Raw genomic sequence first — 12781 nt, forward strand, 5'->3', positions numbered from 1 at the left:
GCGTCAATCAAGGGAGGGCGGGGTCTAGGCGCCTAGCCGTGTAGGCTGCGCGAAGCAAAAAGCCTGGTGGCGGGTTAGGTGGGCGTGCAAAGGCGACGCCTCTTTCCTGCTTCCAAGATGAGAGTGAGAGTCTGGGAAGGGGAAAAGGGAAATTGTTAATCCACACCCTTAATTAACTGCAAATGAAGGCTAATGGCCTTAAAACCCTGGTTTGCATGGGGTGGGGTGTTAGATATATTGGGGCTGTTACTAAATTAGGTTGAATTGCATGTTTATTTTGGGAGGAAATTTGCTGGGACTTTAAAAATGGCAGGAAATCACTTTTTTCTGTGCATTTTAATCCATAGGTTTTCTGTTACTATGTGTGCATTTCAGAGCCTGTGTGTAATTTTATAATCTGCTTTTTGCTTTTAAGTTTCTCTTTTTATTTGGGTGAGTGTATGTGTGTGTGTGTCTAGTTTTATGGTTTTAAGTCCATTTTTCTCTGGATCTATTCCTTCCCCTGCTCACTCCGCTAATAATCCTAAAAGGGTCTCTTCTCCAGTCTTCAGAGGCAGAAAAAGGTCCCCCTTTCCTTCCGCTCTGCAGTTTTAATCTGAAATCTTAGGCGCAGAACTGCGCCAAGAGCTCAGAAACTGCTCACACTAATGAAATTCCCTGTCGCAGAATGCGCCCGGAAAAATGGGAGTTTCGAACTATGTTTTCACTTAGTTGCGAGCCGCTGTGTGCTTTTTGTGATGTGTCGGCATATAGATTATTTAATAAATCATTAGTTGTTTTTAAATTTTTTTTAGCACACTATCCTTAATATTAACTCACCTTTCTTTCCCTGACAGAGCCTTGAGGTGGCTTACTGATAAAAACAGGAGCAGCTAACAACACTGAGGAGGAATAATTAATTAAAAGAAAAAATTAACAGAATTAAAACTGTATTTAAATTTAAAAGTTGTGTTACACGCAAACAGATAATTGCAGTAAAAACAGCAGGGCACCAGCCCTTCCAGTAAAATCAATAGTTATAATAGCAATAATAATTTTCATTGTAACAAAAAAAAAAAGGTCACAGAGACTGTTGTGGCGACTGTAACCTACATTTAAGGCAATTAGCTTATGCACCTGAGTTTCTTAGCATTGCCTCACCTGTTCCAATACTGAATTAACACTCAAAAAAGGGTGATTACTTACCATTTTGTTGAGGACAGTGAGACGACATAAGCAGCTTCGTCTAACAGCCTTTGAGTGCGAAGCTCTGAACCAGAGCCCGGAAGGGGCCTCATCCTTGACGCAGCCTTTGGGTTGGAGACAAGGGAGCCAAGACGTCCACAGAGGTCTATACCCAACTTACCGGACGAAAAAGCACCCCCGAGGTATAGCAGCCTGTGGTGGGGGGCTGGAAGTGTGTGGGCGATCTCTGCTAAATATCAGGTGGTGGGGTTTCAACTCGGGTTTGGGGGAAGCCATGGGCAAAACTCTTGCTTCCGTAAATCGGCGGTGGGCAACCTCAGTTGGCTAAGCTTGGAGCAAATTGCTGGGTCTCAGCTTTTAACCTGCAGGGTTGTTGGGGTGAGGAAATGAGGAAAGGAGATGTTTGCGGCTGAGGGGCAGCCCTGGTAACAGCCTCTAGGATGGGTTAAAACTACAGTGGCGCCTTGGTTCTCAAACGCCTTGGTACTCAAACAACTTGGAACCCAAACACTGTAAGCCCAGAAGGAAGTGTTCCAGTTTGTGAACTTTTCTTGGGAGAATATGCCACACTTCCATTTTGAGGGTTACGCTGCGGTCTGTCTTTCTTTGCTATTTGCGCTTTTGTTTTTGTGGCTTTTTTGTTTGGTTTTTGTGACTGTGGAACCTAGTTCAGCTACTGATAGATTGAAAGTGTGACTGCAGTTCATTGTTTATTGCTTTCATTTTAGATTATGAGTAGGCAAACTAACGCCCAGGGGCTGGATCCAACCCAATCGCCTTTTCAGCATAGCTATCAACTTTTCCCTTTTCTTGCGAGGAATCCTATTCGGAATAAGGGAATTTCCCTTTAAAAAAGGGAAACGTTGACAGCTATGCTTCTCAGTCTGTCCCACAGACGGTCCGGGAATCATGTTTTTACATGAGTAAAAGGTAAAGGGACCCCTGACCATTAGGTCCAGTCGTGGATGACTCTGGGGTTGCGGTGCTCATCTCGCTTTTTTGGCCGAGGGAGCCGGCGTACAGCTTCCGGGTCATGTGGCCAGCAGGACTAAGCCGCTTCTGGCGAACCAGAGCAGTGCACGGAAACGCCGTTTACCTTCCCGCCGGAGCAGTACCTATTTATCTACTTGCACTTTTGATGTGCTTTCGAACTGCTAGGAACTGCTAGGCATAGGAATTCGTTCATTATTTTTTCCAAAATATAGTCTGGCCCCCCACAAGGTCAGTGAACCGGCCCCCTGCTGAAAAAGTTTGCTGACCCCTGCGTTAGATAGTAAAATTCATGTTAGGGGTTCTTTTTAAAAGATTGGAACGGATTAATCCATTTTGCATTACTTTCTATGGAAACGGGCGCCTTGGTTTTGGAACGCTTTGATTTTGGAACAGACTTCCAGAATGGATTAAGTTTGAGAACCAAAGTACCACTGTACACCTTAAATGGGCGTTGTCATTCAAAATGGCCCTATTGGCCAGGACCAGTGTGGTCCAGAACATCTGGAGGGTACCAGATGTTGTGGGGAAGGGTGCTGGAAGACTGGAAACAGATTCTGTGATTCCTTTCCAGTCTCCGTCAGAGGAGTGGGCCACCAAAGCAGCATCACCGACTACTTCAGAAGCAAACCCCAACCGCCTAGATGTGCAGCTGTCGTGGCAAAAGACATTGAGTGCAAACAGGAGGTAGACTTCCTGGAATCCTTTTTCGCTCACGATGACTTCTTAGACCCGAAGGAGTCCTGCTCTGCAGTCGGGGACGACGGGGACCCAGCCCTGATGGCTTCCAGGAAACGGCCACATTTCCCTGAGAGCCCCAACAACCTCGGGGCGGGCAGTGACCAGTGGGACCAGGATGAAAAACCACCACTGGGGCAGCGATCTGAGCAGCCCTGGGCTGATGGAAGCCTCAAGCCGGATGCCAATGACTTCGATATTGATCCTCTGCCAGATGCGTGTTTTGGGCTCTTGGGGACCCCGTGTTGGGAGGTTCCCCAGGGAAACATAGAGCAGCTGCCCGACGAGGTTCTCCGCGAGATCTTTGCCCTCGTGCCCGCGGCCCATCTCTTCCAGAGCCTCACCTTGGTGTCTCATCGCTGGCATCAGATCATCTCCGACCCGCAGGTGAGCGATGCTTCCTCCTCGGTTGCGTTAGAAATTAGCCAGGTGTGTTTTGCAACTGGCATGGGCCCCATTGTGGCCACGTGGAGATCTCTGGGTGCCAGGTTTAGCGACTGACATCTCCGCCCGACTGGCCCCTCCAGCTTTCTTAAGCAGAAAGGCATATTTATTGCTTTAATGTACCGTATTTTTTGCTCTATAGGACGCACTTTTTCCCCTCCAAAAATTAAGAGGAAATGTTTGTGCGTCCTATGGAGTGAATGCAGGCTCCTTGGCTTCAGCGAAAGCAACGTGAAGCCTCCAAAGCGCAGAGGGAACGCTCCCTCCGGAGGCTATGCGTTGCTTTCGCTGAAGCCTGGAGAGCGAGAGGGGTCGGTGCGCACCGACCCCTCTCGCTCTCCAGGCTTCACGGATAGCCACCTGAAGCCTTTGGAGCGCAGCGGCAAGACTCTCCTGGCTTCAGCAAAAGGAACACGAAGCCTTTGGAGCGCAGCGCTTGGTCCCGCTGTGCTCCAAAGGCTTCCAGTGGCTATTCCTGAAGCCTTTGGAACGCAGCGGGAACTCGCGCTGCGCTCCAAAGGCTTCGGGGTTAGCGGCGCAAAGCCTCCGCAGGGCAGCAGAGTGCCTTCATTCCGCTGCCCTCCGGAGGCTTTGCGGGCTGTCCCAGAAGCCTCCGCAGGGCACAGGGATGAAGGCTTCCCGTGCCCTGTGGAGGCTTCGCGCAAAGCTAGACCAGCTATCCCAGCGGCTATCCCAGAAGCCAGAACAGCAAGAGGCTATCCCAGAAGCCTCTTGCTGTTCTGGCTTCTGGGATTCAGAATCCCCCCCCCTTGTTTCCTTCCCCCCCAAAAAAACAAGGTGCGTCCTATTGTCTGGTGCGTCCTATAGAGCGAAAAATACGGTATATCCCACCGTTTTCCTCCCAAGGAGTACATGGGGAGAGGTTTGCCTGGCGCCTTCATTCTACACCTTTAGGCACCAGGCGAAAATGTTCCTTTCTAACCAAGCCTTTGGTTGATTTCACATCCTATGCCCTTTTAAAATGTGGGGGTTTTTTTGGTGGGGGGCAGGGAGAGTTATTGGGTGGTTGTTTTTATTTTGATTATATATTTTGTGGTTTTATATTTTGATTTTTGTTCTGTGAACGGCACTAAGACCTCTGGATATAGGGCAGTACAGTCATACCTCTGGTTACAGACACTTCTGGTTGCATTTTTTCAGGTTACGCACGTGCCGAAACCCGGAAGTACCGGAACGGGTTACTTCCAGGTTTCGGCAGTCGCAGAATTGCTAAATTGCGCTTTGCGCATGCACAGAAGTGCCGAATCGCAATCTGCTCGTGCGCAGACACACCGCTACAGGTTGCGAACATGCATTCCGCATGGATTACGTTCGCAACCGGAGCGTCCACTGTATATTAATTTGATAAATAATAAGAATAATACATGCTTCACTCCCCTCCCCCGTTAATCCCCACAACGACTTTGTGAGGTAAGTTAATTTAGGGGTCAGCAAACTTTTTCAGCAGGGGGCCGGTCCACTATCCCTCAGACCTTGTGGGGGGGCCGGACTATATTTTGAAAAAATAAATAAATAACAAATTCCTATGCCCCACAAATAACCCAGAGATGCATTTTAAATAAAAGCACACATTCTACTCATGTAAAAACACACTGATTCTCAGACCATCTGCAGGTCAGATTGAGAAGGCAATTGGGCCGGATCCGGTCCCCAGGCCTTAGTTTGCCTAGCCATGGGTTAAGAGATATTCCTGGCTGAGTGGGGATTTGAACCCAGATCTTCAAGGTCCTAGTAGGACACTCTTAACTAGGACACCCCGCTGGCTTCCTAGAGAACTTCTGCTATAGGGCAGCTCCATCAATTAAGCAGGAAAGCAAAATGCCATTTAGAGTAGGATGTGAAATATTTCCCCTGCGTTCGTTTTATCCTGGATTGTTTTACGGGATCTTTTAATGTGTTGTAAACCGCTTTGAGATCTTTTTTCCTTTGAAATCGAAAGCGGTACAGAAATGAAATGAAGAAGAAATTTCACTGAGGAGAAAAGGGACCTATACCGTCTGTTGCGGCGACCGCAACCTAGGTTTAAGGTGCCATTTGATGATTAGCTTATATAAAGAATAATAAATAATAATAAATCCATTATTTATACCAGTGTTTCCCAACCTTTTTTGGGCAAAGGCACACTTGTTTCATGAAAAAAATCTCGAGGCACACCACCATGCCAGATGGGGAAAGGTCACTTTTTACTTATGTAAAAAAAATAAAAAAAAATAGTAACAGCATAGAAGGTAATGGTTAGGCTAGCATCCCTCTTCCAAATATGCTAGGTTTTTATTTGCAGGGACTGTTCTACATGGGAAAGCATTCAGCACTGTCATTCTCCCATCTGCCATCTGAATTGGTACTATTCTGGGTCAACTTACTCTGCTGCATGTGTAGATGAAAATGGCACCAAGTGTGGGGGAGGGGGCAGAACAGGTTTCAGATACAGGATATTAAGCATACACGTACTTCAGATTGAACTGGTTGCTTGCTTTGCAAGTTTTCATTTCCCAAATGACTGCCTTGGCAAGCGCAATACCTACCAGGCTCAACGCCGGTCTCGCGCTGCCGCTTCCCGCGCTCTCAAGGACCCGGGAGGAGGAAGGCGTGAAGGGAATCCCGAAGGCGCAAAAACCTCGCGCATGCGCAGGCCTTCCGCCTGCGACAGCCCAGTAGGCCGGCCGAAGCGAGCGGCGATGGGATGTGGGAGGGAGCTCGCTCGCCGCCCCGCGTGTGCCTATGTGGGGCACGTTACAGCCCCGTGACGTCAGCGCCACGCAGGCAGGCAGACGGCGAGAGCCCCGTGCTGAGCGGCCTCTCCTCGCCGCCGCCGCCCCGCCTCTCGCCGCCCCGCCTCTCGCCGCCCGACTCGCCCGCCTCCCTCCCACGGCACACCAGGCAACGTCTCGCGGCACACTAGTGTGCCGCGGAACACCGGTTGGGAAACACTGATTTATACCCTGCCCATCTGGCTGGGTTTCCCCAGCCACTCTGGGCGTCTCCCAACTGAATATTAAAAACACAATACAGCATTAAACATTAAAAACCTCCCTAGACAGGGCTGCCTTCAGATGCCTTTTAAAAGTCAGATAGTTGCTTATTGCCTTGATATCCGATGGGAGGTCATAGAATCATAGAATCCTAGAGTTGGAAGAGACCACAAGGGCCATCGAGTCCAACCCCCTGCCAAGCAGGAAACACCATCAGAGCACTCCTGACATATGGTTGTCAAGCCTCTGCTTAAAGACCTCCAAAGTAGGAGACTCCACCACACTCCTTGGCAGCAAATTCCACTGTCAAACAGCTCTTGCTGTCAGGAAGTTCTTCCTAATGTTTAGGTGGAATCTTCTTTCTTGTAGTTTGGATCCATTGCTCCGTGTCCGCTTCTCTGGAGCAGCAGAAAACAACCTTTCTCCCTCCTCTATGTGACATCCTTTTATATATTTGAACATGGCTATCATATCACCCCTTAACCTCCTCTTCTCCAGGCTAAACATGCCCAGCTCCCTTAGCCGTTCCTCATAAGGCATCGTTTCCAGGCCTTTGACCATTTTGGTTGCCCTCCTCTGGACACGTTCCAGTTTGTCAGTGTCCTTCTTGAACTGTGGTGCCCAGAACTGGACACAGTACTCCAGGTGAGGTCTGACCAGAGCAGAATACAGTGGCACTATTACTTCCCTTGATCTAGATGCTATACTCCTATTGATGCAGCCCAGAATTGCATTGGCTTTTTTAGCTGCCGCGTCACACTGTTGGCTCATGTCAAGTCTGTGGTCAACCAAGACTCCTAGATCCTTTTCACAGGTCACTATACCTGAGTTCCTAACACTGCTTGTTTTACTCCTCTGGGAGGGAAGAATGCATAAATTAAACTTCGTTCGGTTTCTAGAAAGGAGCTGATGTATTGCTTTGGTGTTTTGCAGTTTGTTCCTTGGAAAAAACTGTACTACAAGTACCTGAAGTCCGAGACCGAGGCCCAGCTGACTGTGAAGGCAATCCTTCAACGTTATGACCTGACCCCAAAGCAGAGCCACTTTCCGCTGGGGTTTTTACGGTGAGTGATGCTTCCAGGGTGGATTTGATTTAAATCAAATCGATTTTAAATCACTCGTCAGTAAGACTCGGATTTAAATCATTATTATTTTACGGAAAGACTCATTCCTGCTGGTATACTCTTAACATTTACAACCAGATGAAGCTTCCATTTTTGGAATAATAAATTTTCAGAGTTGTTTTTACAGTTATATTAAAAAAATTACTGATTTGGTTATACTATCAGAAATACATAGACACATAATTACGAAATTATGGTGAGGTTTAAAAAGTTCACTGTTTCTGTTTGGACAACTTTTCTGCTGTACTTTATTGGAAGGAGAAAAATAGCCATTTCCTTAATAACAATTTATTTAACTAAAGCAATAATATCGCAAATTTATCCATGTTTGTTAACTAATGTGGTTAAACTTTTTTTTGTTTTTAAACCCATAGACTTGAGTTTTGGCACACATGAAAAACTTAAAACAAATCCTTATTTCCTGATGAATAGCCTTTGGACTATAATGTAACTTAAATAGAAAACTATCTTTAGAAGGATTTTTCCTCCAAAAGCATTTTATTTTAAAAATCCAATTTAAATTTTAAAAAAATCAATTTAAATTTTAAAAAATCCATTCTAAATTTTAAGAAATCTGATTTTTAATTTTTTTTTGCTTCTCAAGTGGCATTGGCTGCTGGGCCTTACCTCTTTGCCTGAGAATGGGATGTCAGTATGACCCGTGCAGAAACAGATAAGGCCCAGCTAATGTGTTCAGGAGTCCAAAAGTGGAGTAAACTTAGGGAATAAGAAAAAATCAAAAGCAGGAGGATGGGAAAAAGAGGTGGAAAGGGGAAAGTTTTCTGTTTGAAGCTCCCCGGGTTCAAAACAGCGAAACTATGTAAGGAGACAAGAGTGTGCAAATGCCTTTTCCTCCATCTGCACAAACCTACAAACGTTAAGTACAGTGGTACCTCGGGTTACAGACGCTTCAGGTTACAGACTCCGCTAACCCAGAAATAGTGCTTCAGGTTAAGAACTTTGCTTCAGGATGAGAACAGAAATCGTGCTCTGGCGGCACGGCAGCAGCAAGAGGCCCCATTAGCTAAAGTGGTGCTTCAGATTAAGAACAGTTTCATGTTAAGAACGGACCTCCGGAACAAATTAAGTCCTTAACCCGAGGTACCACTGTATAGAGATTGTCAAGGAGTACCTTGGTTCTCAAACTTAATTCATTCTGGATTAACCAAAACCAAGGCGCGCTTTCCCATAGAAAGTAACGCAAAATGGATTAGTCCGTTCCAGACTTTTAAAAACAACCCCTAAAACAGCAATTTAAGATGAATTTTACTCTCTAACGAGGCCACTGGTCCATAAAATCAAAGCAATAAGCAATGTAAAGGTAAAGGGACCCCTGACTGTTAGGTCCAGTCGCGGATGACTGGGGTTGCGGCGCTCATCTCGCTTTATTGGCCGAGGGAGCCAGCGTACAGCTTCCGAAGTCTATTTGACTCCCGAAATGTTCGAAAACTAAGGCGCAGCTTCTGATTGGTGCAGGCGCCCCGGAAACGATAGCCAACAGCCGCATTGGACGTTCAGCTTCCGAAAAACAGTTAGAAAACCGGAACACTTTCTTCCGGGTTTTCGGCGTTTGGGAACTAAGGCGTTTGAGAACCAAGGTACCACGGTCTGTCATTTCCTGCGAAGACATTCCTGATCTGGTGTATGAGGGGTCCCCTAACACCATAATTATTTCTTTTTTTGCTTTGCTTCCACACAGATGTGTTGCTTCTGCGAAGAGCCGTCACTGCTGGGACCCCAGAGCGATTCGCCAGTGCTTGACAAACCACTCTCTGTTTCCCAAGGCCGAAGCCTGCCTTGCCAGCTGGCTGCCTGAGCTGTCGAGCCCCAACGCGGGAGTAAGCGTGGCATGCTTATTCTCTCCGCACTCTGCATATTCTGCTGCAATAAGGCTGCGATCCCACCGGACCTGGCAGTATGTGGCCGTTGAGCCCGGTGGTGCTTACGTCCGAGTAAACGTGCATTGCATCGTACCGTAGGAGAGTTGACTGAGTTGGCTCTCAGTCCCCTTCCCCATTTGTGTGTGTGTGTATTTACCGTATTTTTTGCTCTCTAAGACTCACGTTTTCCCTCCTAAAAAGTAAGGGGAAATGTGTGTGCGTCTTAGGGAGCGAATGCAGGCTGCGCAGCCATCCCAGAAGCCAGAACAGCAAGAGGGATCACTGCGCAGCGATCCCTCTTGCTGTTCTGGCTTCTGAGATTCAGAATATTTTTTTTCTTGTTTTCCTTGTCCAAAAACTAGGTGCGTCTTGTGGTCTGGTGCGTCTTAATAGAGCGAAAAATATGGTACTTTGTGGCTGTCACTAAGGGGGCTTTGAGGTCAATGGAACCCCAATTAAAAGGGTTGCTTGTGACACACTGAGCATGCAAGGTGACTGTTGTTTAGTCGTTTAGTCGTGTCCGACTCTTCGTGACCCCCTCGATCAGAGCACGCCAGGCCCTCCTGTCTTCCACTGCCTCCCGCAGTTTGGTCAAACTCATGCTGGTCTCTTCAAGAACACTGTCCAACCATCTCGTCCTCTGCCGTCCCCTTCTCCTTGTGCCCTCCATCTTTCCCAACATCAGGGTCTTTTCCAGGGAGTTTTCTCTTCTCATGAGGTGGCCAAAGTCTTGGAGCCTCAGCTTCAGGATCTGTCCTTCCAGTGAGCACTCAGGGCTGATTTCCTTCAGAATGGATAGGTTTGATCTTCTTGCAGTCCATGGGACTCTCAAGAGTCTCCTCCAACACCATAATTCAAAAGCATCCATTCTTCGGCAATCAGCCTTCTTTAGGGTCCAGCTTTCACTTCCATACATCACTACTGGGAAAAGGTGACAGGAAGGTCTAAATCAGTGGTTCATGAATCAGGGGGTTCCCTAGAGGACACGAAGGGGGGAGAGCCATTGGTGTAAACAATTATCCTGTTGGAAAGCGGGTGTTGCTGTACTAGGTTCATCAGCCTTTCTGAATTACCGTATTTTTCCATGTATAAGAAGACCCCTATTTTTTAAAACCCAGAATTAAGAAATTAAGTTGTTTAAAGCCCTAAATGGCCTCAGTCCAGTATACCTGAAGGAGCGTCTCCACCCCCATCGTTCTGCCCGGACGCTGAGGTCCAGCTCCGAGGGCCTTCTGGCGGTTCCCTCACTGTGAGAAGCAAAGCGCAAGATCAGTGTTTCTGTAACACAACCTTCTCCAATCTGCTGCCCACCAGACATTTCGGACTACGAATCCCATCATCCATGCTGACTGGGACTGATGGGAATTGTGATCTAAAACATCTGGTGGGTGCCTGTTTTTTTCATGCTGTTCAAGTGCTCAAAACGCATTGCGTTAATAAACTATCATATTTTCCCCTGTATAACATGCCCCATGTATAAGACGCCCCCTATTTTTGTGGACTCCAAAATGAGAAAATGGGGAGAGATTGTATCCGTGTACAGTGGTGCCTCGCAAGACAAAATTAATTCGTTCCGCAAATTTTTTTGTCTAGCGAATTTTTTGTCTTGCGAAGCACGAAATCCCATAGGAATGCATTGAAATTCAATTAATGCATTCCTATGGTCAAAAAAAGTCCAAACAAAGCCAAATTTGGTACAACAAGAGTTTATTAAGTGCTCTTTAAAGGCACACATACTGTAAAGAGCATTTCAAAAATTGAAGGAACAATAAATTAAGTTTCTAAACATGACAGAAAAACATTTAAAAATCAACAAAGTGTACAGTACATTTTCTAAGACTCTGGGGGACAACTCGAAGAAGGTTCCTCTTCCACTCTTTGCTTCTTGCTGAAGAACCCCCTCAACTGTTCCCCCAGCCACCCACCACACAGAAATTCAAATCCAGAATTTTTTTTAATAAAACAGCAGAGTGGACCAATGGTCACAGAAAATAATAAAAATGCAGAAAAAAAACACAAGCTTCCAGATTCTTGCAAACCCCTCCCCAACACCAAGTCCTTGAATTCCAAACACCCCAACCCAAAATCCACCCCCCCAAAAAAAGTTTTAAAAGTTTAAAATAAGTTTTGGAAAAGCTTCAAAAATCACCAAAGTCTTCAAAAACTTCAAAAAAGGCTACCACACCGCGTTCTATGAGTTGCTCCTCGAAGTCAAGTCGCAACTGTATTAACGGTGTTAAGAAAAAGGAAACAAACTTGCAAGACGTTTTCGTTTTTCGTCTTGCGAAGCAAGCCCATAGGGAAATTCGTCTTGCGAAGCAGCTCAAAAAACGGAAAACCCTTTCGTCTAGCGAGTTTTCCGTCTTGCGAGGCATTCGTCTTGTGGGGCACCACTGTATAAGACGACCCACAATTTTGAACCTAATTTTTAAATTAAAAAAACCTAGTCTTGTACACTGAAAAGCACAGTAAGTTCTGTTATCCTTTGACAGTTCCATGTTGGAACTAGGCCTGGTAAATTGCATTTCTAAAGTCTAATAATAAATTATTTGTACCCTGCCCATCTAACCAGGTTGCCCCAGCCACTCTGGGCAGCTTCCAACATATCTAAAAACATAATAAAACATAAAACTTTGTGATGAACCTAATTATTCTTGTTTTTTAAAATATCCTTTCCAGCCTCCGTACATTTGGGCCATATTTGCTACCATCGTGCTGATCTCTGGAGGTGTCTCTGACATTCAGGAGCTGGTGGCTTCTGTAAGGAGACCCAGTTCCAGCCTCTCGCTAGTGGACGTCATGGAAGTTCTGTACTGCATGGCCACTCTGCTGTTTGCCATGCGGGATAAAAAGATTCACATCAGCAACAGGTACGTCTGCCAAGGAAGGGGCTTAAAAGGGGGCAGGGCAGTCAAGGGTCCCAGCAGCGGTGAAACCCAAGTTGCATCCTTGAACGTAGACGCACGTTTGTCTTGACTCCTTCTGTACCAACTATTAAACGCCAGCTGAAAACTTTTCCGTTCCGCCAGGCCTTTGCAGAGGCAGTTAAGGATATAACCTTCCCCAGTGGTTAATTTGATACCTGTCTTTAACTCTTTAAAATGCTTTTATTGTATGGTTTTGTGTGTTCTGTGCCGTGAACCCCTTTGATTTTTTAAAAATGAAGCAGTGGTATGCAATATATACCGTATTTTTCGCTCTATAAGACGCACTTTTCCCCTACTAAAAAGTAAGGGAAAATGTGTGTGCGTCTTATGGAGCGAATGCAGCCTGCGCAGCTTTCGCTGAAGCCAGGAGAGCAAGAGGGATTGGGGCGGACCGATCCCTCTTGCTCTCCTGGCTTCGCTTTGCTGGAGAGCCGCTGCGCAGCTTTCACTGCGCAGCGCCCCTTCAGCGAAGCGGGAAGAGAAACGGAGCCCCTTCCATT

At 46.5% G+C, this 12781-nt stretch overlaps 2 protein-coding genes across 3 annotated transcripts in view; one reads left to right on the forward strand and one right to left on the reverse strand.

The window, feature by feature from the left end:
* Nucleotides 1-12781, reverse strand: part of IL15RA (interleukin 15 receptor subunit alpha) — a 237522-nt gene that overhangs the window by 124106 nt on the left and 100635 nt on the right. The window lies entirely within an intron of this gene.
* The window catches only part of FBH1 (F-box DNA helicase 1), a 50340-nt gene continuing 37595 nt past the window's right edge, over nt 37-12781 (forward strand). Inside the window, exons 1-6 of one of the 2 annotated variants that reach the window (XM_083461047.1) lie at nt 37-123; nt 1203-1367; nt 2750-3300; nt 7284-7414; nt 9174-9312; nt 12034-12224. In XM_083461047.1, coding sequence (XP_083317173.1) covers nt 123; nt 1203-1367; nt 2750-3300; nt 7284-7414; nt 9174-9312; nt 12034-12224 — 1178 coding nt within the window. In that variant the 5' untranslated portion in view covers nt 37-122. Of the gene's footprint in view, nt 130-1197; nt 1368-2749; nt 3301-7283; nt 7415-9173; nt 9313-12033; nt 12225-12781 lie in introns of both variants that reach the window. The other variant, XM_083461048.1, reaches the window with a different exon arrangement.

Source organism: Podarcis liolepis (assembly GCF_965112155.1).
Source record: "Podarcis liolepis genome assembly, chromosome: 10".
NCBI classification, from domain to species: domain Eukaryota; kingdom Metazoa; phylum Chordata; class Lepidosauria; order Squamata; family Lacertidae; genus Podarcis; species Podarcis liolepis.